Source organism: Oratosquilla oratoria, chromosome 20 (assembly GCF_046742065.1).
Source record: "Oratosquilla oratoria isolate Oo_2021 chromosome 20, ASM4674206v1, whole genome shotgun sequence".
NCBI classification, from domain to species: Eukaryota; Metazoa; Arthropoda; class Malacostraca; order Stomatopoda; family Squillidae; genus Oratosquilla; species Oratosquilla oratoria.
The window spans coordinates 1,030,107-1,057,040 of NC_134796.1; the positions used below are offsets into that span (position 1 = coordinate 1,030,107).

The 26,934-nt window shown below is 38.8% G+C and overlaps 1 protein-coding gene across 3 annotated transcripts in view; it reads left to right on the forward strand.

Annotated features, from left to right (window-relative positions):
* Positions 1–22,723, forward strand: part of Epg5 (ectopic P-granules autophagy protein 5) — a 106,969-nt gene extending 84,246 nt beyond the window's left edge. For 2 of the 3 annotated variants that reach the window (XM_076203621.1, XM_076203623.1), the window contains 8 exons: positions 1,747–1,955; positions 2,445–2,702; positions 2,845–3,005; positions 3,316–3,443; positions 4,641–4,704; positions 5,920–6,062; positions 6,332–6,439; positions 10,094–11,837. In XM_076203621.1, the coding sequence (XP_076059736.1) occupies positions 1,747–1,955; positions 2,445–2,702; positions 2,845–3,005; positions 3,316–3,443; positions 4,641–4,704; positions 5,920–6,062; positions 6,332–6,439; positions 10,094–10,334 (1,312 nt within the window). In that variant the 3' untranslated portion in view covers positions 10,335–11,837. Of the gene's footprint in view, positions 1–1,746; positions 1,956–2,444; positions 2,703–2,844; positions 3,006–3,315; positions 3,444–4,640; positions 4,705–5,919; positions 6,063–6,331; positions 6,440–10,093; positions 11,838–22,607 lie in introns of those variants that run through there. The other variant, XR_012967347.1, reaches the window with a different exon arrangement.
* The last annotated feature ends 4,211 nt before the right edge of the window (positions 22,724–26,934 follow it).

Sequence of the window (26,934 nt, forward strand, 5' to 3'; positions counted from 1 at the left end):
TATAATGACTAGCATTATACCTTGATTGTAAACTTTGCATTTCGAACATAAAAGTAGAGAGCCTCTCATAATCTTATGTTTACCAAAGATTTTCCAACCAATTGTAATATGCCTTTGTATTTCTATCATGATTATCAGTCACTATTGGCATCTGGCCTAAACAATTATACTATACTCTTCAACATTCAAGACTCACCATCAGTTATAATCTCTGTACTTTGAACTTTCTTGTTGAACATTACCTTGTGTTTGATAGGGAGCATCACTGAAAAGCTGGCACCAACCAGGAATCAAACTGAGGACTTCCCACGGTCCGGGTGACCACTCACACACTTTAGTTTTACTTTTATTCATCTTAAAACTACTTTGAGACTTCTTGTTAAGATCACTCAGCATATCTTACAAGTTATCTGCTCTTTCTAAAATAAGAATAATGTCATCCACAAATCTTAGGCAATTAAAATATTCACCATTAATCTTCAAAACATTCTCTTCCCAACTGAAAATCACCTTGCTGTACTTGTCTCATTCTTTACTTTTTCTGTTTATATAATTGAATTACAGCAGTTCCATTCACATAAAAGTTTAGAGCCCTTACAATTTGTTTGTTTGTACCCTGCTTTTGTAGTGAATTGTTATTACTATTTGCTGTACCAAGACAAGGGCCTTCTCTAATCTACAAATGCTGAGCAAAGAGGTATATTCTGTTGTTTTCTTGATTAGTTGATTCATCATCTGCCAATGGTCTAGAGTCAAACATCTGTTTCTAAAGCCTGCCTGTTTTCTTGGTTGGGAAGGTGTGCAAAAGAAGGAAGTTGACGATAATGTGGGTAGAAGTAAAGTAATGAGATGTCCAAGGGAAGAAAGTGGCAGCAGACTGGAAGTGAGTATTAAGGGAGAGAGACTGGAGGAAGTGGATAGTTTTAGATACTTGGGTGCAAATGTGGCAGGAAAAGGTGGAGTAAAGGTGGAGGTAGAATGTAGATTGAGAGAAGCAAGTAAATGTCATGGGGGATTAAAAAAGTGTAATGAGAAATAGACATTTAGGAATGGATGCTAAGAGGAGATTTTATGAAGGAGTGATTGTGGCGACAGCACTGTATGGGGCAGAATCATGGAACATAAGAGAGGAAGAGTTTGAATGTGTTTGAGATGAGGTGCCTGAGAAGTATGATAGGGGTTACTAGGCTGGATGGTGTGAGAAACAAGGATGTGAGTGTCTGTTGAGGAGGGACAGGAGAGGACAGAAGATAGGGGTGAGTGGAGAATGGTTGTGTATGGATGATGCTGTGATGCATGAGGGGGGAGTGGGTGGGGGATGGGGGTTGAGGAAGTATGTATGAGAAATAAATTGACACAGCCTGAAGGAATTTCTCCCTGTCTTCTCCATTTCTGCATGAGGGGGTGGAGAGGGGGGGGTCACCAACTTAATGAAGCTGCCTTGCTGTGAATGTGCTGTGTCTTGCAACACTGCCTCTGACTCAGGGCAGTGGGCAAGATGCAGGGATGACCTGTCATCCAGGAGGAGCCAAGATAAGAGGGAGGGAGGGGGGTGGATGGGAGTGGAGTATGTGGGGATGAAATGGGTGGGAGTGGATTTTATGTGAGTGTTTTTTGGCTACCTCCCTTGTAAGGGGGAAAACCCTTTGGTATATGCATGTATGTATTTGTAAGGATGCATAATGTGTATCTTTATTGTATACTGTATTCTAAATTTATTAAGATATTATTTTAATTTTCTTATAGATTACTTCATGTGGCTGCAGGCTACAACCCAGATGTAAAACAATTCCATCCTGATACATTGGGTAAACGATGCCTTCTGGTTCGTTCCTTGGTGCGCCAGATTTGTGTTGTGGCTTGCCGCTATAAAGCTCTCCTCTCATCTCGCTCTCACCTCTTCCTTACAACAATTGTCAATCTACTGAATCACATGGAAAATACTCTCATCAACAGTAAGTTAATGGAAAAAGAGATTGCCTTGGGTCTAAGAATTGTACTGGTTTCTTAAATTTTCATTATATTATGTTGTAGTGTGTGGTTAATTTTTTTTATGTTATATAGGATGTTAGAGCAGGAGCCATTGATGATACTATGCATAGATGTTTAAGTTGTTTTATATTTACTGTAAAAAATATTATTAGATTTATTTATTTATTTTAATTTTGCCCAGCTGCATGGACAAGTTTGTTTCATATAGTTATTATTATTACATGGTGTTCTTTAATGTATTCGAAATACTTTTCACATCTATAAATAGGTATTAAGTTCTCTAATTATATTTATTATGGTGAAACATTGGAAGATAAGTTAGATCTCACAATTTTCAGAAAGATAAAATATTAATGTGCTTTTTTGTATAGGTGTGCATATTGGTGACATGAATATGTTGAACTAAATTTTGTAGGGAAGTTCTGTATTTTTAAAATTGAAATGTCTTGCAGCTGTACCACCAGCACAGCAGTTCACAGAAGCATCAGCTTTGATCAATGAAGTCATGACACTGCTGGGAACTGGACACTATGCAAGCATTGACCTGCAGATGCTAAGCAATAAAGCACTAATCAACTGGCTCGTGGGTCACCACCCAACCACCAATCTTCTTTTACCTTTCCTGTCCGTCACCTCTCGGACCATCCACAAGATAGCCTATCGTAACCCACTCCTTGAACATACCATGCGTGCCCTATTTGAATGTACAGGTAATTTGGTATTTGGTTGTCACTGTCCTTGAAAAACAAATTCGGTTCTCAATTGAGGTTGATACATTATTAACTGAGGATGACTTAGGATTAACACAGGATTGATAACGTAGGATGGAATGTTCAATTTTGATTATTACAGGTCCCCCTGACACATGCAGTAGTGGTGCTTCTGAAGTTCGTGTTAGCAGTTCTTCTGACACCTGTCTAATAGGAGAGCAAGTGTCATGGCCAGTGATTATGAAGCTGCTAGAAGTACCAGTTGCAACTGACCCAAGTCACATGCTTGAGTTAGCCATGGAGGTGTGTTTTGTTTATGTTTGCTGGCCAGAATCTAGACTGACATAAAACATTGATAAGAAAAAAAAAACATGGGAAAAGGGACTGTAAGGGTTTTGCAGAGAAGAACCGTATTACTTACCAATGTCAGCTCATAATTTTTAGACTATGCTAAGATTGGAACACTACCTCCCAATTTGTAGAGATAAAATTAAATCATATCTTCAATTTTATGCAGATAATAGAATGAAGGGCATCCTTTTGCACTTGGATATGAAATATCAGTTGACAGAAGTAGAGAAAAAAATTAATTTACAATGTAATTTTTCATCAGGCCAAGCACTATTTAGTAATTTACACCCATACCCGCTGGCGTCGACAGTTCTACGTGAGCATTGAAGAGGAACTAGCAAACTTTACTATCTTGTGTGATTTGATCACCAACTCCAACACCATTCCTGAGTAAGTATGGTCTTGTTTTATGTATGTATAGAATTACTTGGAAATATTATTATGCTTTGCCCCAATCTATGTTTACATTAGCAGCTTGTACACCATCTGATTTTGGCTTTATAGAAGTCATACCATACCTACTTTTAGTGTATTACAGTAGCACTAACTAGAAGTTAAACTTGTATGAAATATAGTTCTTATAGATAACCAAAATGAATAATGAAAGTAAATTCCTTATAAAGGGGAAAAAGCCCCTGGTATATAGATAGATGTGAAGACATAGCTCACTGAAAATATGGGATTAATGCATCAGTGCATGCAGAGAAAATGAGAGCAGTATTGAATGTAAGCACAGTATGTACATTTTTTAATATGGCCTCTCCACACAGTATGAGGGGTAATTAAGAATTAATTAAATTAGTTTCCCTTTCTTAATACCAACTCTTTTGTTGTTGTGATGAAGGAAATCCTAACATCCATATTAAGTGTTGTGTGTAACACTTTTAACTATTGACAACACATCAAACAGGGTACTTTCATTTTCTTTACCATTCACTGATCTTCTTCATTGTCAAGCTAGTTTCATATGTTTATTCCATTCCTTACTTTCACACCTTCCATCCAACTCTTTCTTGTTAATCCAATCCACTGATTTTCTTTAACAATGACTGTATTCACTTCACTTATTCCTTACATACACAATTCATCTCCCTACACAAAGAATATTAGAGTAAATGCAAATGAAAAGCAAGTATACTTAGAACATTAAGGAGCATCTGTTTGTTAGATGTGGAAAAACAGGCGTCATGCATTCCACCTATAAGATCACCAACTGTGCTATTGATAGCTCTCTTAGCAAACATTATTATCCATTTACTATAATTACAGAAGTAAATAATATGTTCCAGACATGTATTTTACAGTCGCATGTATGTACACAAAGATATGTGTCTACAATAAACACCTCCCTATTCAATTACAGTTTAAGAAAAGGGAAATTACTCGTCTTTGTACAAAGCACTGTTTACATGCACGCTGTCATAAAAACATATAATAATGTTCAATTTAGTTCTCTGCTGAATGTTTTGTCATAATATATTACTGAAGATTTCATTGTAGTCAGATAATTGGGAGACATATATTGTGACTGAATGTAATGTCATATTTATGGTAATATGTAATAAGTCTTATGATATGCTTTTCCAGTGAGGAAACTGAAAAGGGTTCGTTGCTTCTCCTCAGTGAATTGTGTGATCTTATCTGGAGACAGGTAAGCTTGTGTTTACGTTTTTAGTTGTAATGTGTTATGGCATCTTCATTTAACATTTGCATCTTTCTGGGCAGTGGACAAGGTGCAGGAATGACCCGTCATTCAGGAGGTGCTAAGATAAGAGGGAGGGTGGAGGGGTGTGGAGTGTATTCAGGGATGGAATGGGTGGGAATGATTTTATGCCTTTTTCTTTTTGGCTACCCCCCTTGTAAGGGAGAAGAAGCCTTGGTATATGTATGTACGTATGATTTATTCAGAACATGAATAATGTGGGCAAAGCAACATGTTCCTTGAATGTGTTTTTAGACATCTACCAAAAAGCCTTTTCCCCTTATAAGGTGGATGACCAAGTCACATTACATCCACCTAACACCCATCCCATTCTCATCCAAAAACCCATTCATTGTCCCTCCCCTATTTGATTTTAGTGTATGAAGGGTCATCTTTGACACCCAGTACAAAAAAGAATATAAGGAAATTAGAAAGAATCCAAAAAACAATGACAAAGATGGCCCCAACACTTTCAAAATTGACATACGAACAAAGAGGGTATAAACTGGAACTACCAACACTGGAAGAAAGAAGAGAAAGAGGTGATCTATTGGCCATTTACAGAATCGTGAAAGGCACGGAAGGCCTTGATAGAGAAGACTTATTAAAGTGGGATAAAAAAAAAAAAAAAGGGGGACATGAAAAGAAACTTAAAAAGAATAGTTATAGAAGAGATATGAAAAAAAAAAAAATTCCATATAGTGGTGGATGTCTAGAACAAATTGGATGAAACAATAGTCTGTGCAAACACCATACAAGAATTTAAGAACAGATTAGATGTAGTGAGATACAAAAACAGGTCACTACGAGCATAGTTCCCCTTCCTGTATAATACAATGAAGTAAAATACTTATACCAACTGCTTTTTACCCCCGCACAAGGGAGGTAGCCAAAGTCAAAGGCCCACTCCCACCCATCTTATCCCTACATACTCCACTTCCAATCACCACCCCTCCCTCCCTCTTATCTTGGTTCCTCCTAGATCAGGTCATTCCTACATCTCGACTATTGCCCTGGGTCAGAAGCAATGCAGCAAGACACAGCACATCCACAGCACATTTAGGTAACTAATGTAGATTATATGTGAATGAGTGAAAAGAACTTTCAGTATTGTTTTCAGATTACTCATTTACACTGCTGTTCTTTTTTTTTTTTTTTTTACAGGTGGATATGGTTGGCGACTTACGTGTAACATGGCTGCATGCCAATAACTTGGCTCAAGTCTTGTGCACTTGGGCAGAAGACAAACAAACCTCAGGACTTCTTGGTGCCATTGGACTTGGGAAACAATCCCCACTCTCACCAAGGTAGATTTGACTTTTGTAGAGCTTTGTCCAGGTCATATTTGTTGTGAGGTTTGTTAAAAAAATTTACATGAGTAGTTGGGCGTGTGAGTATTCTCTGGCTGAATGGGTTAGAGTGTTGCCTCTTATGATGGAGGTCGAAATGACGGCGGTTCAAATCCTGCTGCAAGTGAGTTGAACCAAGGGCATGGTCCAATAAACTCCATGCTACAAAGTCCTATAGAAGTTAGTTTTTAAACTTTTTATAATTTTTCTCATTTCTTTTTCCTCAGAGTGCGTTTGGTTTGTCGTGCCCTTGGGTGTTTCTTATTAGCACAAATGCCAGCACCACGTGTCTTTCGATCTGTGGGTGGTTCTCCTGCTGCAGTTTCTATGTACAAGTAAGTACTTAATGATATGCACACAGACACACACAACAAATTGGATGAAACAATATTGTGTGCAAACACCATACATGAATTTAAGAAACTAAATGTTGTGAGATACAAGGACTGGTCACCACGAGCATAGCTCTCCTTTCCGTATAATACAACTAGGTAAATACACACACACTGACATGTGAGCAAAGATTGGTAAACTGGACAAGGTTTATATAATCACTGGATGAAAAAAAGATAGGAAAAACAGGGTGGAGTCAATATTTTTGACTAAGAAGGGCTTAAATGTGATGAAGATCACAGGAGAAAATAATGAGGAATTGATCATGATAAAAGTTGAAAATAGTGACATGAAAAGTAGAAAATTTGTGATCTGTGTGCTCCCAAAAACATGTTCTTGGAAAGAGAATGACCATTACAAAATGTTGGAAGACACAAGACATTAAATGAAATGCTGAAAGGAGGAAATCTAGTAATTATGGGTGATTTTGATTCTAAAGGAATATGTTGGGAGGAGATGACAGTGAAAGGTGGAGAGAACCTTTGGGGAAACATACTACTTGACATGACCATTGAATACACAATGACTCAGTGGTAAAAATATACCAGATATAGAAATAATGAAGGACCATCAAGACTAGATTTAATATTTACATCAGAGCCTGAAATTGTGGATGAAATTAAATACAAGACACCAATTGGGAAGTATGACCACATATTACTTGAGATTGAACTAAAAGAGGAAATATATATGGAGAGAAATGAGAAATACAGAAAAGGAAGACTAATGTATAACAAAATGGACTTTGGGAAACATTTCTTTCAAAAAGTGAGTTGGGAAAAATTCTACAATAAAGAGACACAAGTGGAAGAAAAAGGGAGGATTTTGAAGGAAATCTATAATGAAGGGGTGGATGAATATATACTTAGAAAAAAACAGGAAAAGGTGTATATTAAGTGTTGGTTTAACAGAAGGTGCAGTGAGGCGAAAGATAGATAAAGCTTGGAAAAGATGGAAAAAGATAAAATCCTGGAAAGTGGCAAATGTATATCAGTCTGAGGAATGAATATGTAAAAGTCTGCAGGGAGGAAAAAAATGAACTATGAAACACATTGAAAAAAAAAAAAAAAAAATGTAAGGGCCAACCAAAATTATTCTATAGATGTGTGAACAGTAAACTAAAAAATAAACAGGAAATAATAAAATTATACCAGGGGAGTATTGAATACACAGAAGATATAGAAATGGCTGAAGTCATGAACAAACACTTCAAGTCGGTGTTCACTAGAGAAAATAAACAGCATTGGGATGAAAGGAGTAAGTGAGATCCTCCCCCATGAGAGAAATAATTGTAACACGAAAAGAAATAATGGACCAGATAATGAACTTTAATGTCAGGAAATCGCACAGCCCGGATGGAATTGCAAACTGGATACTAAAAGAATGTAAAGAAGGAAAAATACCAGAAGACTGGAAAAATGCCAATATTGTACCAATATATTAAGGGGGAAGAAAGGAAGACCTAACAAATTACAGACTGGTCTCCCTTACAAGTACAGTAGCCAAAATTTGTGAAAAAGTTATCAAAAATAGATGGACAAAACACCTGGAGAACAATATGCTAAATTTGAGACAATTTGAATTTAGACAGGGAAGGTCATGTGCCACAAATTTGATCTGTTTCTATTCAAGAAAGGGATGGATGGGCTGTTTGTGCTTTCCAAGATTTACAATATATAAAGGGGGCAACAAGGAAGACCCAACAAATTACAGACTGATCTCCCTTACAAGTACAGTAGCCAAAATTTGTGAAAAAGTTATCAAAAATATATGGACAAAACACCTGGAGGAGAATGATATACTAAATTTGAGACAATTCGAATTTAGACAGGGAAGGTCATGTGCCACAAATTTGATCTGTTTCTATTCAAGACTAATAGATATAATACAAGAAAGGGATGGATGGTCTGTTTGTGCTTTTCAAGATTTACAAAAAGCTTTTGATAAAATACCACAAAAAATTATTAAGAAAACTGGAAACTATAGGAGGGATACAAGGGAAACTATTGAAATGGACAGAGGATTTCTTGCATGGAAGAAAAATGAGAGTAGTGCTCAGAGATAAGAGTTCTAGTTGGGATGAAGTGATTAGTGGTGTCCCACAGGGATCAGTATTGGCTCTGATAAAGTTTGCTATTTACATAAATGACATGGATGAAGGTGTAGAATGTTACATGAACTTCTTTGCAGATGACACAAAACTGATGAGGAAAGTAAGTATTGAAATGGACTGTGAGTTGCTACAGAGAGAACTGAACAGGGTTTGGTAATGTGGAAAGTGGACTTCAACATAAAGAAATGTAGTTTAATAGAATTTGGAAAAAGTAAAAAGAATGTCAGGACAGTATAAAATTGGTACAAAGGAAGTAAAGAAAATGAATTCTGAAAAAAAATTATGGGTAATTATCACAAAAGACATGACTCCTGATAAACAGATAAATAACGTTGCTGGAGAAACCTACAACTTGCTAAGATCAATAAAGGTGGCCCTTACCTACTTGGACAGAGAAATAATGAAGAAAATACTAGTTACACTGATAAGGCCAAGACTGGAGTATGCAGTGACACTATGGAAACCCAGTACAGAATATAAAGAAAATTGAAAGAATACAAAGAGCAGTTACGAAGATGGCCCCAACACTTTCAAAATTGTCATATGAGTTGAGATTGTCAAAGCTGGAATTACTGACTCTGAAACAAAGAAGAGAAAGAGGTGACCTATTGACCATCTATAGAATCATGAGAGGCATGGAAGTCCTTGATAGAGAAGACTTACTAAACTGGGATAAAAGAAATACAACAGGACATGAAAAAAAACTCAAAAAGGACAGTTATAGAAGGGACCTGAAAAAGAACAGCTTTCCACACAGAGTGGTGGATGTTTGGAACAAATTGGACAAAACAGTAGTGTGTGTAAAAACCAGACATTTATTAAGGGCAAATTAGATGCTGTGAGATACAAAGATGGAACACCACGAGTGTAGCTCCTCTTCCTGTAAAATACAACTAGATAAATACATACACAAACTCACTTGTTCACTCCCTACCTGCCCCAGGATTTGGTGTGAATCAGATTTTTATTTTTTTCCTAATTTTATGTGTGTAGTGAAATATAGTAATATGTTTATCAAAAACATGTGTATCTCTCCTGTAATTATCTTCATAATTTTTTCTTTGCATTCTTCTTTTATATTCTTTCAAGACATTTTTTATTTAAAAAATTCTCAGTCAGAGGCCTACAGTATCCCATCCCTTCTGTTGGTCCTTAGTCATCCTCACATTGTAATCTGCTTCCACCATCTTTACTCAATACCTTTCATATACATACTGGTCTCTCTCACTCTCTCTCTCTCTTTTACAACCATTTCTCATATGAGCTCTTTTTTTTGTCACCACCAACTTCACATCTTCATTCCACCATTCAACGCCCACAATATGTTCCCACCTATCTTTCTCATCCTGCACATAATTTTTTAATTTTTGCAAACTTTATCATTTTGATACAAGTCCATTATTCCTCTCCTCATATATCCCTTTTCACACACCACATTTCATACCTCTTTCAATTTTTGAGATATATATATTTTTCACTTCAGAGCTGATGATAGTGCTGAAATGCAGGCTAGTGAAGAGGCCATGACAGCCTTGCAGCGACTCATGTCTCTACGCACCAACTCTTTGTATGCCCCATTGCTCCCCAGCCTTGAATGGAGCATTGAATTTGTTCTTGACCCTGCACATACCATCCGGCATGCTGGTGTCCTCCTTCAGGCCCTTATTGGTGACTTGTTCCATGAAAAGCTCCTTCAGCACATTGCGATTAAACGTCCTACGTAGCAGAAGGGTGTGCTTCTAGACAGTTTCAAGTTTTGATGGATGCTCTTGTACGACATATTGGTGACTTATGTAAGTGGCTGGTTACCTGTTACTGTGTATATATGTATATGTATATATATATATATATATATATATATATATATATATATTTATATATATATATATATATTTTTTTATATATATATATATATATATATATATGTATATATATGTATATATGTATATATATGTATATATGTATATATTGTCAACTGTTGTAATCTTGACTTCTGACCCAGAGCAGTGAATGGGATACAGGGATGACCCATCATCCATGAGGAGCTAAGATGAGAGGGGGGAAAGTGTGGTGGATGGGAGTGGAATGGGTGGGGATTAAATGGGAAGGGGTGGGTATATGCCATTTGACTTTCGCTACTTCCCTGGTAAGGGGGAAAAAGCCTTTGGTATATAGATAAGTTGCAATCTCCCCTTTTGTATTAGAGATTAATTGACTATATGGGCCATTGTCTGTGGCAAGTATTACTTGTCATATCAATTATTACCATTCTCATCTCTTCCACCTTCCTTTCCATACCTTTATACATATACATACATACATATTCCAAGGCTTTTTCCCCCTTACAAGGGAGGTAGCCAAAAAAAAAAGGCATAAAACCAGTCCCACCCATTCCATCCCTAAATACACTCCACCCCCTCCACCCTCCCTCTTATCTTAGCACCTCCTTAAAAAAATCTCAGACATATACATATACATACACCAAAAGGCTGTATCCCTCCTATAAGGGAGTGGCCCAGCCAAGGCACACTTTTACCCTTCACCTGTCCCACATCCATTTATTTCCCTTATAACTTTTTTCCTTGTGGATGAAAGATCATCCCTGTTGCTTGCCCACTGCTCACATCAGAAGCAATGTCTTTATACCCTAAGTGTTCCTGTATACTTATTTTTATGGCTCATTTTAGATGAAAAGACAGGTATATAGGCAGAATCATTTGTGGTTCTTCCAACAAATGGCTATGGGATGGGTTCTCTCATCTGGAAAAGAAATATCTGGTAGCAGCCAGGATAAATAATATAATTCATGAAATGGCTCTAGTATTGAAAATGTTAACAATTTATTATAATCCTTTTACGGCAAGAGAGATTTCCCAAATAAATAAAATCCTTGGCTGGAGCCAGAATACAAGTCAGCAGCCATGGTAAAAGGGTTAGTCAGAAAGATTGATTTCTTTTTTCACCCTTCTTTTGTCACTGTACTCTTATAATGTACATGAATATAGAAAAAACATGTAAGTGATATATTTCTATTGTTATTCTGTTGAATCATTCTTTTTATAGTTCTGTAAACTATTTTTCATTATTTACTTTCAAATTGCTGTGTTACAGATTAAACACTTATATTTTTCCCGGTAAAAGCATGGTGAAGCTGAGTAACATGATTACTCATGAGAAAGCCTAATGCAGAAAACATATTTTATATGATTATAAAAGTATGAAAGTGATTAATTCTTTAGTTTCTCACCCAGGCAGCTTTTCCAGTTTTCCTTATACAGATTTAAGTTTTCCTTCCACAGCATGGAGACATTGTGTTTGGTGTTGTTAACTGCGGGAGTCTGTGATGACAAAACATCACAGTGCACATCACCTGTATAATGCATCACATTTAAATTAATTATATCAGCAAAGTAGAAACACCAGTTTGGTGTATTCTATCATTTGAAGTCAATAACATGTTAGAATACATACATACATATATACATGAAAGAGGAAAAAGTGAGTGCTAAAAATATACATGACTTTAAGAAAAAAACTGGATGTAGAAAGATACAACTGCGGGTTACAACGAGCGTAGCTCTACTCCCGCAAAATACAACTAGGTAAATACACACCAAATAGACTTTTCTCCCTAATAAAGGGGTGGCTGAGTCAAAGCATACATCTCCCAGCACCCACACGTATTAGTGACATATTATTCTTGTACATGAAGAGTGGTTGGGGTGTTATTGTTCTCATCAACAACATAAATGTTGCCATCATTATTATCATTTATTTATTTATTTATTCATTTATTTATTTATTTTTTTTCATATGCTGAGCTGAGCGGGTTAGGGCATTATTACTTGCGGTGAAGGTTGAGGGGATGACAGTTCGAACCCTGCCACCAGTGAAGTTGAACCAAGGGCATGGTTCATTAAATTACGTACAACAAGGTCCTCTGATAGGGGGAGTTTGTGACGTTAAACCATATCATCATGCTTTGATAGGATATCTTTGTATAGAATTGAAATTGTTTAACTGATTCTAAGTGTACTGTACAGTAGAAAATAAAATGACTGCCATGATTCACATTGATAAGTAAATAGAAAGAATTAGATGTAAGAGCAGTTTAGTTACAAGTTGTAAAATATTTGTGCATAGAAAGAAAAGGTTGAGATATGTCTAGAAAGAAAGTTGATGATAGTAAATGCAGTATTTAGGAAGAAAGTCAAACATAAGCACACATGGGAAAGGATGGTGGATGGGTGATAAATAGGGCTTTAATGGACTATATAGTGATAACCAGGAGTATAGTAGGAAGAGTTTTGGATTACATGTTCTAAGGGGAGAAAGTGGGGGAATATCAGATGATTTTTTGGTGGAAGGTAAATTGAGAGTGGAGGATAGATGGAGAAAGAAGAAAAGGACAGAAGGTAGGGAGGTGGTTAGAGTAAACTGATTAAATGAGAAAGAAAAGGAGAAGGAGTACAAGAAGAAGCTGAGAGAAGGGTGGGAGGGAGTGAAGGATAGAGTGGAATTAGGAGTGGAGTAGGAATGGGGATGTTTTAAAGAGGGAGTGACAAGGTGTGCAAAGATGGTATGTGGAGCAAAGAGAGCAGGAGGAAATAGAAGGAAGGGTAGTGAGTGGTGGGATGAGGAAGCAAAGAAGATTGAAGAAGAGAATAAGTGAGTTTTCACAGATTGGTTACAAAATAGGATGAGGAAATCATATAAGAGATACAAAGAGAAGAGAAGTGAAGCTTAAGATAAAGGAGGCAAAGAGGAGAGCAGATGTGAAATGGGGTAAGAGTATGACAGAAAATTTTGAAAGTAATAATATGATAGTGGCTGATTCAGGTTTCCTGAATAAGGTAGTGACTTGCAGTGAGAGTTGGGTGTTCATCTAAGACCCTGAGAGCAAATATTAGATTGCCCAGTGGAAGCACACATCATCCCCGAGGCCCAGGAAGGCAAAGATGAGCAGGTCGCAAGAGAAGGCCATGGTCATTCCTTTCTTTGATTCCAAGGGGCTCATTCACATTGAATGGGTTCCTGAGGGTCAAAGCATCAATAAGGAGTAATACATTAAAGTTCTGCAAAGGTTCGTAGAGAAGATGAGGAAGAAGAGGCCACAGCATTAGTACATTGGTGCCCCATGCCACAGGTCAATGCTAGTGACCACATGGATGGCCAACAGGAGAATGAAAGTGTTGCAACACCTAGCCTACAGCCCTGACCTAGCCCCTTGTGACTTCTTCCTGTTCCCATGCATGAAAGACATTCTCAGGGGAGCCAGATTCCAGTCAACACAGGAGTTGAAAGAGGCATCGGAAAATTATCTGAAGGGACTACTGAAGAAGTACTTTGAGGAGATATTTCAGGATTGGGAGACGTCTGCAGATGTTTGTAGATACAAGAGGCCATTATTTTGAAGGAGAGAAAGTTTTGTAAGCTTATGAAAATAATATCACTTATTGAATATACCTCGTATACCAAGGGCTTTTACCCCTTACAAAGGAGGTAGCCAAATGTACTCTAGTTAATTAAGTCCATAACATCATGGGCCATGTCAGTCTTGTTTAGGAGTTCTGGGCATGAGTCACCGTTGTTGTACATTACACTATCAAGGTATGTGAAGCTGTCCAAGACCTCATAGTCTTCACCTTATGCATGGACAGACTGAAATGTATCATCCACCCTGAGCCAGGAGAATTAGTGTTGACTAGTTGTGATATCTGGGGATCAGGTGCATTGTCATTGGCTACCTGTCAGTCCTGTCTAACCATTCTATAAGTGTGTGTTGTCTCAGTGAAAAAGTGGCTCCCTAACTCACTCGTTCTTACTCTTCCTCACTCCTACTAGAATGGAAGAAGGGAGGGTGAAAGTTATAAAAAAAGGGAATCTCTTGTTAGGGAGGTAGTGGACAAGAACAAACGTATTACTGTTGCTGACTGGAAAGAAGCTCACATTATTTCGTGAATGGAACAACAGAAACAAGAGAAGGAAAAATGCTAAGAAATTGCTTCCATCACTTAGTCTCAATTACTCACTTACTTGCTCTCACTCATCCATTTTCACTTGCTTATACAAATGCTCTCACTCTCACTTGCTTTTAGTTTTTCCCATCCTGATTAGCTGAGACATCAAGGTGTCATGAATATTGTAATTGGCTTCCTATAACTTGTGCCTTCTTGCCATTCCTGTCTTACCAGTATTCTCTTGATATTCAATTATTGTTTCTTTATGATACGATAATTTTCTTGATATGGTTAAAAAGCAGGAAAAAAGGTTAGATATTTAGTCAACATTAGGTCATAGCATGAATTGAAATTATTACTCTCGAGATATTCAGTTCAGTTATTGCACACAGATACCAACACCAATTAGAAGGAACAGCCAATAATTAACTTTGCTGGATTACATGGTATCAATAGGATAATTGTCCCTCATTTGAATCAAGTTATCTGCTATTAGCCAGAGCAAAAATTATTGACAGTTGGATGAATGGATTAATAGCTGATCTGCAGCCTCCAGATGTCTCTTGCAGGAGACTCAAAGCTCCCAGCTAACTGACAGTAGCCATGAAATTGGCCCATAAGTCACTCTAGGGAGAGATATTGTGTTGTCATCTGGGTTAGGCTAGAGTAGGGCAGTGTATGAAAAGGTGTTCAGTGTCCTCTGTGTGGTGATTGCATCTGAGGCAATTTGATTTTATGACCAGGCCTCTTCTATATTAATACTGTTTTCAGTCAGATAGGCTAATTTCTTGAATAGAGAATACTGATTCCCAACCCCAGTCAGCAGCAATGGATATTAAAGGGGCAGTGTAACAGTATTAAAGTCAGTATGATTGATATGTTTACATTAGTTTCAAACTTCATTCACAACTACAGCCGCCCCAGCATGTTTGACAACACTTCACATGTTCTTCACATGTAACCATACTAAATCAGATTAAGCCACTGTAGTTAGATACATAGAGTTTATCATCTAGGGGATAGGCTGGTGGTCCTGTAGTGGACACTTCAGCTGAACTCTCTTCAGTTTCAGTTTGAAAGTCTTCAGAAGAATCTCTGACATGCTGTTTAGCTCAGTAGAATGAAAACATGGCATTTTTAATCAGAACCCTTGTAATTGGGTTTTTCAGGATGCATGGTTGTAAAACTAGAAAGAGCAAAATGTAAGAGAAGAAAGATGGATATGTTAGTGTTGAGTGAAACAAAACTTAGAGGGAAGGATGATTTTGAGAACATGGTAGATAGGGTGAGGTAAGGAAGGAGTGGCTCTACTGGTGAATGATGATTAGTAAATGATTATTCAAATGGAAGTGTCAAGGGTAATGTAGGTGAGAATGATAATAATTTTGGAGGTATAGGTGTTTGTGAGTGCATATGGGCCTTGTAAGAAAAATGAGAAAAGAGAAGAATTTTGTCACAAGTAAAATGAGTGTTGATTTTTGTAAGGACTGTGAATGTAGTGTTTTTGGAGAACTGAAGTAGTAGAGGAGATGAGCCATTGGGTGAAGTAATGGAAAAGGAGGGTATGCTAGTGAGGAACAAAAGTGGAGAGAAAATGTTGGAGATATAGAAAGAGAAATGATGGTTGCATTTACAATGTTTTAAAAGGATATGCACAGACATGGGTGAGGATGACAGAGTGAAGGTAGTTGAGAGAGCATTAATGAATTATGTAGTGGTGTCCAAGAGGGCTGGAGACAAACTTGATAACGAGAAAGAACAATAGAGTGTCTGATCATAATGTGATGGGAGGGAAAGTAGGATAAGAGGGAAGGAGATGCTGAGACTGAATTGGGAAAGAACAGGAAAGACAAAATAGAGAAATACATGAAATGTGGTAAAAAAAAGAGGGGTAAGGAGGAAAAAAGAATGAATATGTTTTAAGGAGGAATTATTTGTGTGCAAAAGCAGTATTAGGAGTGAGTGGTGGTGTGCATATAGAGAAGGGTTGCCAAGAATAAATAAGGAAGCATATGAAAGGTATGTTAAGTGCAAGATGAAGGAAGCCAAAAAAGAGCAGATGTGAGGTAGGGTAGGTGTTTGTTTGAGAATTGTGTAATAATGGAAGAGAAAGCCAAAAAGGAGATAGGAGGTAGGTGGAGTATTTCTGGTTCTTGAATGCAGAGAGGGAGGTTTTGACTGATGGGTGAGGAGAATGAAAGTGAATGAGTACTGCCTTAATTCTCCCTTGCAAAACTTGCCTATTCCCTGGGAAGACAATACATTATTTGTACTTCATCATGGTGGGGTATTCCACCATGGTAAAGTTGTATGGATGGTACAAAGTGAGATAATGTACCTCAATTTACAAAAGCAGCTTGTAGTATTTTGTTCCTTCAGCCTTGTACCTGCAGTGATTTACTGATATGTACCAACCAGAGAGTGCTTTCTTCACATTAGATTACTGGTGATTTTGGACACTAACCAACTTTATTTGCAAGAGGAACATTGTTTGGGTCCACACTTGTTTATGCCAGGCTGCCAGTAGATCATGCATGTTTCATTTCAGGTGTTTCTTATTGGCATTATTGTGATAGTTTTGTCTTTCCACTTAGAATAGTCTTCTTTTCTCTCATGTTCATCGAAAAGCTGCCAAATCATCTTCCTTTCCAGCTGTAGAAAAGCTTTTTATCCTTTTAATTGTTGAATGAATTGCATGTTATCCTTTACAGATTTCATATTAATGGATTTTGCTTTTGCAAAGCTGAGTACAGACAATATTTATTTAATAATAAGGCAGAGTTTTAAGATATTTTGCAAACAAATATATTTTTAGAAATAGGTGTGGATAATTGTGATACAGTACCCACTAGTTTAAGTATGTAATGTTTCATTATGGCTTATCACACCTGAAAAATAACTTATGATTGTTAATTTTCATAGCAACTTGCAAGACAATGATTTTTTTGTATTTTGTAAAACATATTGGTTGTCTGGACCATAGATTCCTGGCTTTAAGAGATGCCTACAGTCTATGAAGGCAAAACATGATATACGCCTAGGTATTCAAAACTCACCAACTGCCACTTGTGAGAATGTTTAGGTCCAGGACAAACCCACTGCAGAAATTGGCCCAGGACATCACCAATTCCCAAAGTGGGTTTATGCCCTAGGCCCAAAGTGTGCACAAGTGGGAGTTGGTGAGTGTTGGATTAAGAGACCTAGGTTACAATTTCGTACACTCTGTGATTTCCCATTTACGTGTGTTTTGAGATTTGTCAAGAGGCATAGGAACAGTTATTTGCAAGCACTGGTTTACTTATGCCTGAGTGAAGGCTATCATTGATTGACATTTTATATATTTTGTATTTGCAGTGCCATTGTTTGCAATTAAGTCATGGTGGGCTATTCCTTGACTAGTCACTGTTTGTGGAATGTTGTTAATTCTTCAAAGAGCTCACTAGAAATGATGTTATATATCACCACAATAAACAGCTGAGAAATGTATTTGCAAAATTATGTATCAATACCCATGATACAAAAATGTATTTATATTTTTCTCTTTTCTTTGAAAATGAACAACAGAAAGAATGAGTGAAGAAAGATTAGTAAAAGAAGGGTGGAAGGCAGAGGTGGAAGGAGTGAATATGAGGGGGCATCCTAGGATGAGATGGATGGATGGGGTGAAAGGGGCATTACAAAAGAGAGGAATGTCTGTGGAGGAAGGATGGGAGAGGACAGAAGATAGGGGTGAATGGAGAGGGGTTGTGTATAGATGATGCTGTGATGCATGAGGGGGAGTGGGTGGGGAATGGGGGTGAGGAAGTATATATGAGGAAAAATTTTGATGCAGCCCGAAGGGATTTCTCCCTGTCTTTCTCCTTTTCTGCATGGGGGGATGGAGAGGTGGGGTCGCCGAATTTATGAAGCGGCCTTGCTGTGGATGTGGTGACACTGCTTCTGACCCAGGGTAGTGGACAGGATGCAGGGATGACCCATCATCCAGGAGGTGCCAAGATAAGATGGAGGGAAGAGGGTGGAGGGGAGTGGAGTATATAGGAAATGGAATGGGTGGGAGTGGTTTCTATGCCTTTTTTTTTTGGCTACCCCCCCATGTAGGGGGAAAAAGCCTTTGGTATATATGTATAATAATAATAATAAAATAGCATTAACAAAATAATGATGATAACAGTAATGATAATAATAATAATAGTTAATGATAGTTGATTATAACGATAAAAATGACAATAGTAATAATAATGCTAATAATATTAATGGTCATAAAAACATTTATGATGGTGACAATCATGATGGTAATGATGACAACGATAATGATAACAACTATGATGACAAAATTATTAATAGTATGGTCATTGTATTAGCATGAACAAAAGCAATAATCATAATATTAGCTATGATATTTATGTCCACCTTTGACATTACTCAAGAACAAATTCAGACGTCCCTCACCTCCAGTCACTTTCTCTTAGCCCTCTACAACCGCTGAAACAAAGTTGACACATTTAGATATTCTGTTCTGGCTAAAGTTAGACGATTTCATTCGTGTTAGGGAAACCTCTAGTCTAGACATCTAACCTCACTCTACCTGCTTCTTACTCTCCTTTCTTCTCCATCTCATGATATGGACTGTCTTTGCGAGTCAACCTCGAGATTCATTGTAGCTCAGGAGTAAAATAAGTAAGCGACTCTAAGTACTTAAAAAAAATTCCTTTCCTGTCAGTCAAGTAGGTTGACAGCCCTGACTGGACCCATACTAGATACAATGACACGGCAGATTTACTATCGGTGTTTATTTACTGATAATTATTTCATTAGTTCTCTCTTTCATAAATTGCTGGGAAAGAAAAACCAAGTGAATAAGTAAAGAAAAGAAAACGAACGAACAAAGAGAAGAAAAGATAAGTACGAACAAAAAATATGCAAGCACATAAATATATAACTAAAAAAAATAGTAAATACATACACGAAACATAAACAGATATGCAAATTAATCAATAAAATTGAATATTATGAATATACAAGTAAATGAATAAATAAGCACATAAATACACAAATAAAAGGACAAAAACTACCCGTCTCATCATCTGAAGCAGGAAGCAAGGCTACCAACAAAACACAAATAGGAAAGACAAACTCGTTTCTTTGACCCGTAATCATTCTTCCATTACAGTAAAGAGAATTTCATTAATGAAAATGAAAAAAGCCACGGCAGGAAAAGTCTCATTGACTATAATTTCAATATAATTTCAGAGAAATTTATGTGAAATTCGAATATCACAGGGAGGTACTGGAAAGTAGCGAATCGACAGAAACTGGATTCGCTAGAGTAAAGATTGACCCACTAAGCTACATAGTCCTAATCCAGACAGACTATAACTTCACTACCAAGGAGAGTTGGGGTGATATGTGCCCTGGAGATGAATCAAATAGCCTAATGGTAGCCAGAATAATGAAAGAAAAATATACCACAAGGCATGGTATTGCAAAGTATCACAGGACCCAGGAGGAGTTGGGGTGAGGAAGAAAACGTGGAGGAGGCAGATCCTGCGCTATCACTAAGCAAACTAGAGATTGCCTTGGGCACCGAAATCTAAGGGAACGCCGTGCTAATTGTAGACAACGGAAGACAAGAAGTCTAAACCTAATCAAAAACATGAACTTAATCAAAACGTTATCTGGGATTAATGGCAATAATATTGAGGAAAACAAAGTGTTTCATTAAAATGTAGAGTGGTTTGTGTAACTGTTATATTCAAGTTTATTGGGCGGGAAGAAATGGTCAGAGTGGAGGGGGTGGGGTGTTGTAGGGTTGGCCTTGAGTACCGAGTACTGGCGACATCCCTACACGAAGGAGGAAAAGAGGGAGAGGAAGGAAAAAGAACGGGAAGAAGTAGAAGAAAGAGAGGAGAAAGAAGAAAGCTGGAGGAGTAGGAGAGGAAAACGGAAGAACTGGAGGAAAAGGAGGAAGTAGAGTAAAAGGAAACAAAGAAGAGGAGGGAAATGAGGAAGAGGAAAAGGAACGGGGAAGAGGAAATGAGAGGAAACGACGACGACAACGATGATGATGTTGATGTGGTTCATCTCCGTCATCGTGTCCTCCATCTTTGTTTACCCAACCTTCCCCCCTCCCCCCTCCCCCCTCCCCCGGCCCGTCCCTAATACAAAAAAATTATATACTTTTCAGCAATTACCAGCGCTTCTATCCTTAAAGACAACATCGCATCGCTATGTAGTAAAGGAGTGGTTGAAGGAGAGGATAATGGCGGGATAGAAGAAGTTAAAGTGATCAACATTAATTTGATTCATTGATCTATTTTTTGAGTGGAAATTAGTTTTCAATTAAGAAAAAAAATCTGCGTGACTTTGGTCCGAAGTGATGTTACAAAAGTCCTTAAAACATTCTAAGATGGCGGACTTTAAAAGTGTCGTTTCCTGATATACAGATTTGGGACCAGGTACTAGTTTGTGATGTATTCACCTTTTTCACCACCACGGATCTGCTGCAGCCTCTTGTCGAGACAGCCAGACACCATCCTACGGCAGCGAGCTCAGAGCTCATTATTAGCCGATCTCTGGGTAGGTCTGAGACCACTCACACATCACACACCGGGAATGCAAGGTCACAACTCCTTGACTAACATCCCGTACCTACTCGCTGCTAGGTGAACAGGGGCTACACGTGAAAGGAGACAAACCCAACTTATCTCCGCCCGGCCGGGGAATCGAACCCCGGTTCTCTGACTTGTGAGGCCAGTGCTCTACCAATCCGCCACCGATTGTGTGTGTGTGTGTGTGTGTGCGTGCGTGTGCGTAATTCACCATAGTCTTGGATCACGTGTTGGACTCGTGATCGACAGCTACTACCCTACTGGAAGAGAGCTCTGAGCTCATATATGACCGATCTATGGGTAATGCTGTGACCCTACTTACACTCCCAACTGCCCGCCCACGAGAGTTGGAGTAACGTCTCGTAGCGCAGCGCAGCGATACTGAAATTAGTCCAGCCTTGGGCGGGAATCGAACTCGGACTGTTGGGTCAGCAGTTTCGAACGCTACCACTGCGCCTACGAGCGTGTGTGTGTGTGTGTGTGTGTGTGTGTGTGTGTGTGTGTGTGTGTGTGTGTGTGTGTGTGTGTGTGTGTGTGTGTGTGTGTGTGTGTGTGTGTGTGTGTGTGTGTGTGACTCCCAGCATCACCATCGGGGACTGCACCTTTGGAATAGTGGAGCACTTTCTCCACCAGGGATCCACCACCTCGAGGGAAATCCATCTGGACGTCGAGCTGTGCACACGGATCAACGAAAGAGGAACAACGCTGGCCCGCTTGGCACAGGCAATCTGGGGCCTTCTCCTGTTGACTTTCCAACACAGAGAAGAAAGTGTTCCAAGCCTGTTTTCAATGTTTTTGACGTATGGATGTGAGATATAAACCCTGGGCTCTCGCTAAGAACAAAAACACGGTACCTTCCAGCTATGCCGTCTCTGAAGGATTCTGGACATCACCTGGTAAGACTGCCCAGAACGCGGATGTTCTGGCCAACGAGAGTACCAAGCAATGCCTTGCTTACCCAGAAGGATATGTTTTTACCTATTTACCTAAATGCTACACTCGCAGGGTCCTGTTCCTTCCCTAATTGTAATTGTAAGATACAGGAAATGAACTATACTCGTGGAGTCCTGTCCCTTTTTATCCGTCATATCTAGTTTTGAAGTCACTTATGGTTCTATCATGTGTTGTACCAACCTTTAACCCTTTCCGTACCCCCTGACAATCTTGTCTTTATTATGGCTGACGCCAGGATGTTTTTATTGATTCCCGAGGCATCCCCTTGATCTCAAAGAGGTCGAAGTATATTTTCAATACCAAGTATCATTTCTATTTCAATTGTGACTTCCCATGAACTTTTTCCACTAACCATCGTGACGCTCCCTTCAGTAGCAAGGGGGGTAAACTATTACAGAAGTAGATTTTATCTACATGGCAAACTGTGTTCCTTACCATCCGCATGCACTGGTTCAGTCATGTTAATCGTTTGCAGGAATGCCCGGTAACCAAAGACATGACACATGGTGAGCCTGTCACTGCATTCAAGACCAGTGTAACCTGTTCCCTTTTGCAAAGACTCCAAAACCAAACCTGGAGGCAAGGAACACCAACCGGACATACGCGCACACTGGGAAGCCGAAGACCGCAACAGGAGGGGACTCATCATCAAGAAAAACTTGCGGACTGGCGAAAGGAGGAGCGAGGAGAGGAGGGAGGAGCGAGGAGAGGAGGGAGGGCTGCAGGAGAGTCTGTTGACTGAGCATTAAGCTTTACAGTAACATTAAATGCAGCAACTCATATGTAAACTAAAAGTTAATGCACACACTACCATTTTCCAAGACAGAAAGAGGCCTGCAGCACACACACACACACACACACACACACACACACACACACACACACACACACACACACACACACACACACACACACACACACACACACACACACACACACACACACACACACACACACACATATATATATATATATATACGTAAGCGGAATAGGAAACACAGGAGTCTTAGTCTTGAGTTTATTCCTGACTAGTTTTGCAGGTATGCTTTTTTTCCATTCCTTTGAAAAAGCATACCTGCGAAACTAGTCAGGAATAAACTCAAGACTAAGACTCCTGTGTTTCCTATTCCGCTTACATCAACCTGTCAGAATGTCTCAACATATATATATATACATACATATGTGTGTGTCTGTATGTATATATGTATGTATGAATATTTCAGTACTCATGATGGGAAGGAGAAGACGATTTTTGGATATAGTTAAACGTCTCCTGGTGCAATTGTTTCACTCATACATAGATACAGACATACATGCATACATACATACACACATACATACATGCATACATACATACATGCATACATACATACATACATGCATACATACATACATACATACATACATACATACATACATACATACATACATACATACATACATGCATACATGCATGCATACACACATGTATACATACATACATACATACACACATACACACATACATACACACACATACATACATGCATACATACATACATACATACATACACCCATACATGCATGCATACATACATACATACATACATACATACATACGTACATACATACATACATACATACATACATACATACATACATACATACATACATACATACATACATACATACATACATACATACATACATACATACATACATACATACATACGTGCACACACACATACATACATACACCCATACATACGTGCACACACACATACATACATACACCCATACATGCATAAATGCATGCATACATACATACATACATACATACATACATACGTACATACCAAAATCCTTTTTCTCCTTAGAAAGGGGTTGGGGAAGGAAGGGAGGTCGGATCAAATCACGCTCCTTCTTTATATCCAATCGAATCCCCTCTCAAGGTCATTCCCACCTCAACACTTCGTGCATGGAGGGGGCAATCCCTCTCCCGGCACATCGCTCGGGTCAAAGGTGAATATTAGTAGTATCATTATTACTTAAGAGAACACTAGACATCCCTCATTATTATTACTGTTATCCTCTCTTTAATCATTGTTATTTTGATTAATATTATTATCTTTATTATTTGTCCCCCTTTTCCTTCTTTCTTTACAAAGGATTACAAAGGCGGAGCATGCCGACAGGAGACCTTTTGGTCCATATCTAGGTCGGATGGGAAAAAAAATAAATGAATAAATAAAAATTATAATAATGTAAATAATAAATAGAATAAAATAAATAAATGCTTAGGTAAATACATAAATAAATGCATAGGTAAATACATTTTTCTCTCTCTCTAGATGCAGAGGGATGTTATGCAACAAAGTAAAAGTGAAAGTTGTGAAGGGATACGTCAGGTATACAGAGAGGAATGGACTAACCCAAGTTTGGGGGGAGGGAGGGGGAGGGGGAGGGGGAGGGGGGGAAGGATGCAAGGGTCCCCCTCATAAAAAGATGACTACAACCATGCCCGTTTTATGGACTTAGAGAAAGCGTTGACAAGGGGTGAAAGGAACTGGTTGTTGATTGATAAGGTGATTAGGTAGTGGACGCGCACGCGCGCGCACACACACACACATACATACACATACACACACACACACACACACACACACACACACACACACACACACACACACACACACACACACACACACACACACACACACACGCGCGCGCGCATATATATATATGTATATTATATATATGTATATATATATATATGCATATATTATATATATATATATATTTATATGTATATTGTATATATATATATATATACATACAGATTGGGCTATATATGTGCTATGAGCTCTCAACCAAAGGGTAATAACTGTCAGTCACTACTCCAGCACGTGATCCAAGATAGTTGTGAGTCACACACAGACAAATATAACGTGGTATACAGGATCTGGAGATCACTATCTACAGCGTCGAAGTCTCCGCCTCCGACCTCAATTGCACCAGCACTAGGAAATCATCTTCGAACGAGTTTATTGACATAAACATCAAAGGGGGCATGTTAGCTTGCAATCATATCTGCTCATGGATGGCCTAAGGGCCTACGGTTTTATTTACACAGACATCTGTTGTGATAGATATACATACATACATATACCAAGGCTTTTTCCCCCTTACAAGGGGAAAGGAAGGGTGGGAGGAAGGGAAGGGTGGGAGGAAGGGTGGGAGGAAGGGTGGGAGGGGTGAGAAAGGGTGGGAGGGGTGTGGAGTGTATTTAGGGATGAAATGGGTAGGAGTGTTTTTATGCCTTTCCCTTTTTGGCTACCTCCCTTGGAAGGGGGAAAAAGCCTTGGTATATGTATGTATGTATGTACAAGGGAGGTAGCCAAAAAGGAAAAGGCATAAAATCATTCCCACCCATTCCATCCCTAAATACACTCCACACCCCCTCCACCCTCCCTCTTATCTTAGCACCTCCTGGATGACGGGTCATCCCTGCACCTTGTCCACTGCCCTGGGTTAGAAGCAGTGTCGCAAGACACAACACATCCACAGCAAGGCCGCTTCATTAAATCGGCGACCCCCCTCTCCGTCCCCCCAAATCCCTTCGGGTTGCGTCAAATTTTGCTCACACATACTACCTCATCCCCCATCCCCCCGCCCATTCCACCTCATGCATCACAACATCATCCATATACAACCATTCTCTATTCACCCCTGTATTCTGTCCTCTCCCGTCCTTCCTCAACAGACTAACTAACGTGCTTGAGTTCAAGGTATTTGTTTTAGTACAATATGTTTGAATTCTGTTACATTTTTTTTTTGTAAGGAAAGACTTCATATGGGAAGAACAACTGATCATACTTATGTACGTTATGAACCCAGTCGAGGACTGGGTGTCCCATCTGCCCTCTACAGTATGTAAGCTGGGCTGTAGAGTTTCATCCGCCACTCTCGTTTCGTATGTCTTTCACTTTAAATCTTCTCCCCTGTCTTTGTTTCCCACTGTTTGTTATATGAGGTTAGTCTTCAATTGAGGATAAATTAAATACAGATTTTTTCCTTCTGTATTTTTCGTAAGGTACTTATTATAAAACGTGCTACCCTGAGGTACACTCTATGAATTCCCTGAGATCACGCATTTTAGGTCCTAGGTAAGTTTTACTGTAACGTCGTGATTTCTTTTGTCCAATGATCTTTAACTTTATATTTAAGATCCCCCCAAAAAGGGCGTGATCTTACAATCTTGAACCAAATGCATTTTCTCCTACACCCTTTCTCCAGATTCGTTGTTACAAGTCTATATGCAATATTGTTTACTTAAGCAATATCTGTCTCTGCATAACTTAGGTTACAAAATATCTATGTCAGCAAAGTGCCTCTGATCAATGTTTATAAAGTATAACGCTGAGAGCAAATTTATGCAATCCTTTGCTTACAAACTGTGCTGTTTACAAACACCCGATCCATAAAAACGCAATCCTCGCCTTCTACCCCTCTTTCTACCTATTTCTACCTATTTTCCACCAGCTTCTTACAGTGGACTGGGGACCTGACCTGATTTGCCAAACTAAGACACAGAAAGTGAAGGGGTCAGTGCGCGTGACTAACCACCGTCTTGGATCACATGTTGCACTCGTGATCGACATCTATTACCTTCCCGGATGAGAGCTCAGCGCTCATACATGGCCCGACCTATGGGTAATGCTCTGACCTTACACGCAAATCCCATCCCAACGCCTTGCCCGCTACAATTGGAGTACCTGCTCATTGCACAGCGATACTGATTTTTTTTTCAGTCCTGGGCGGGA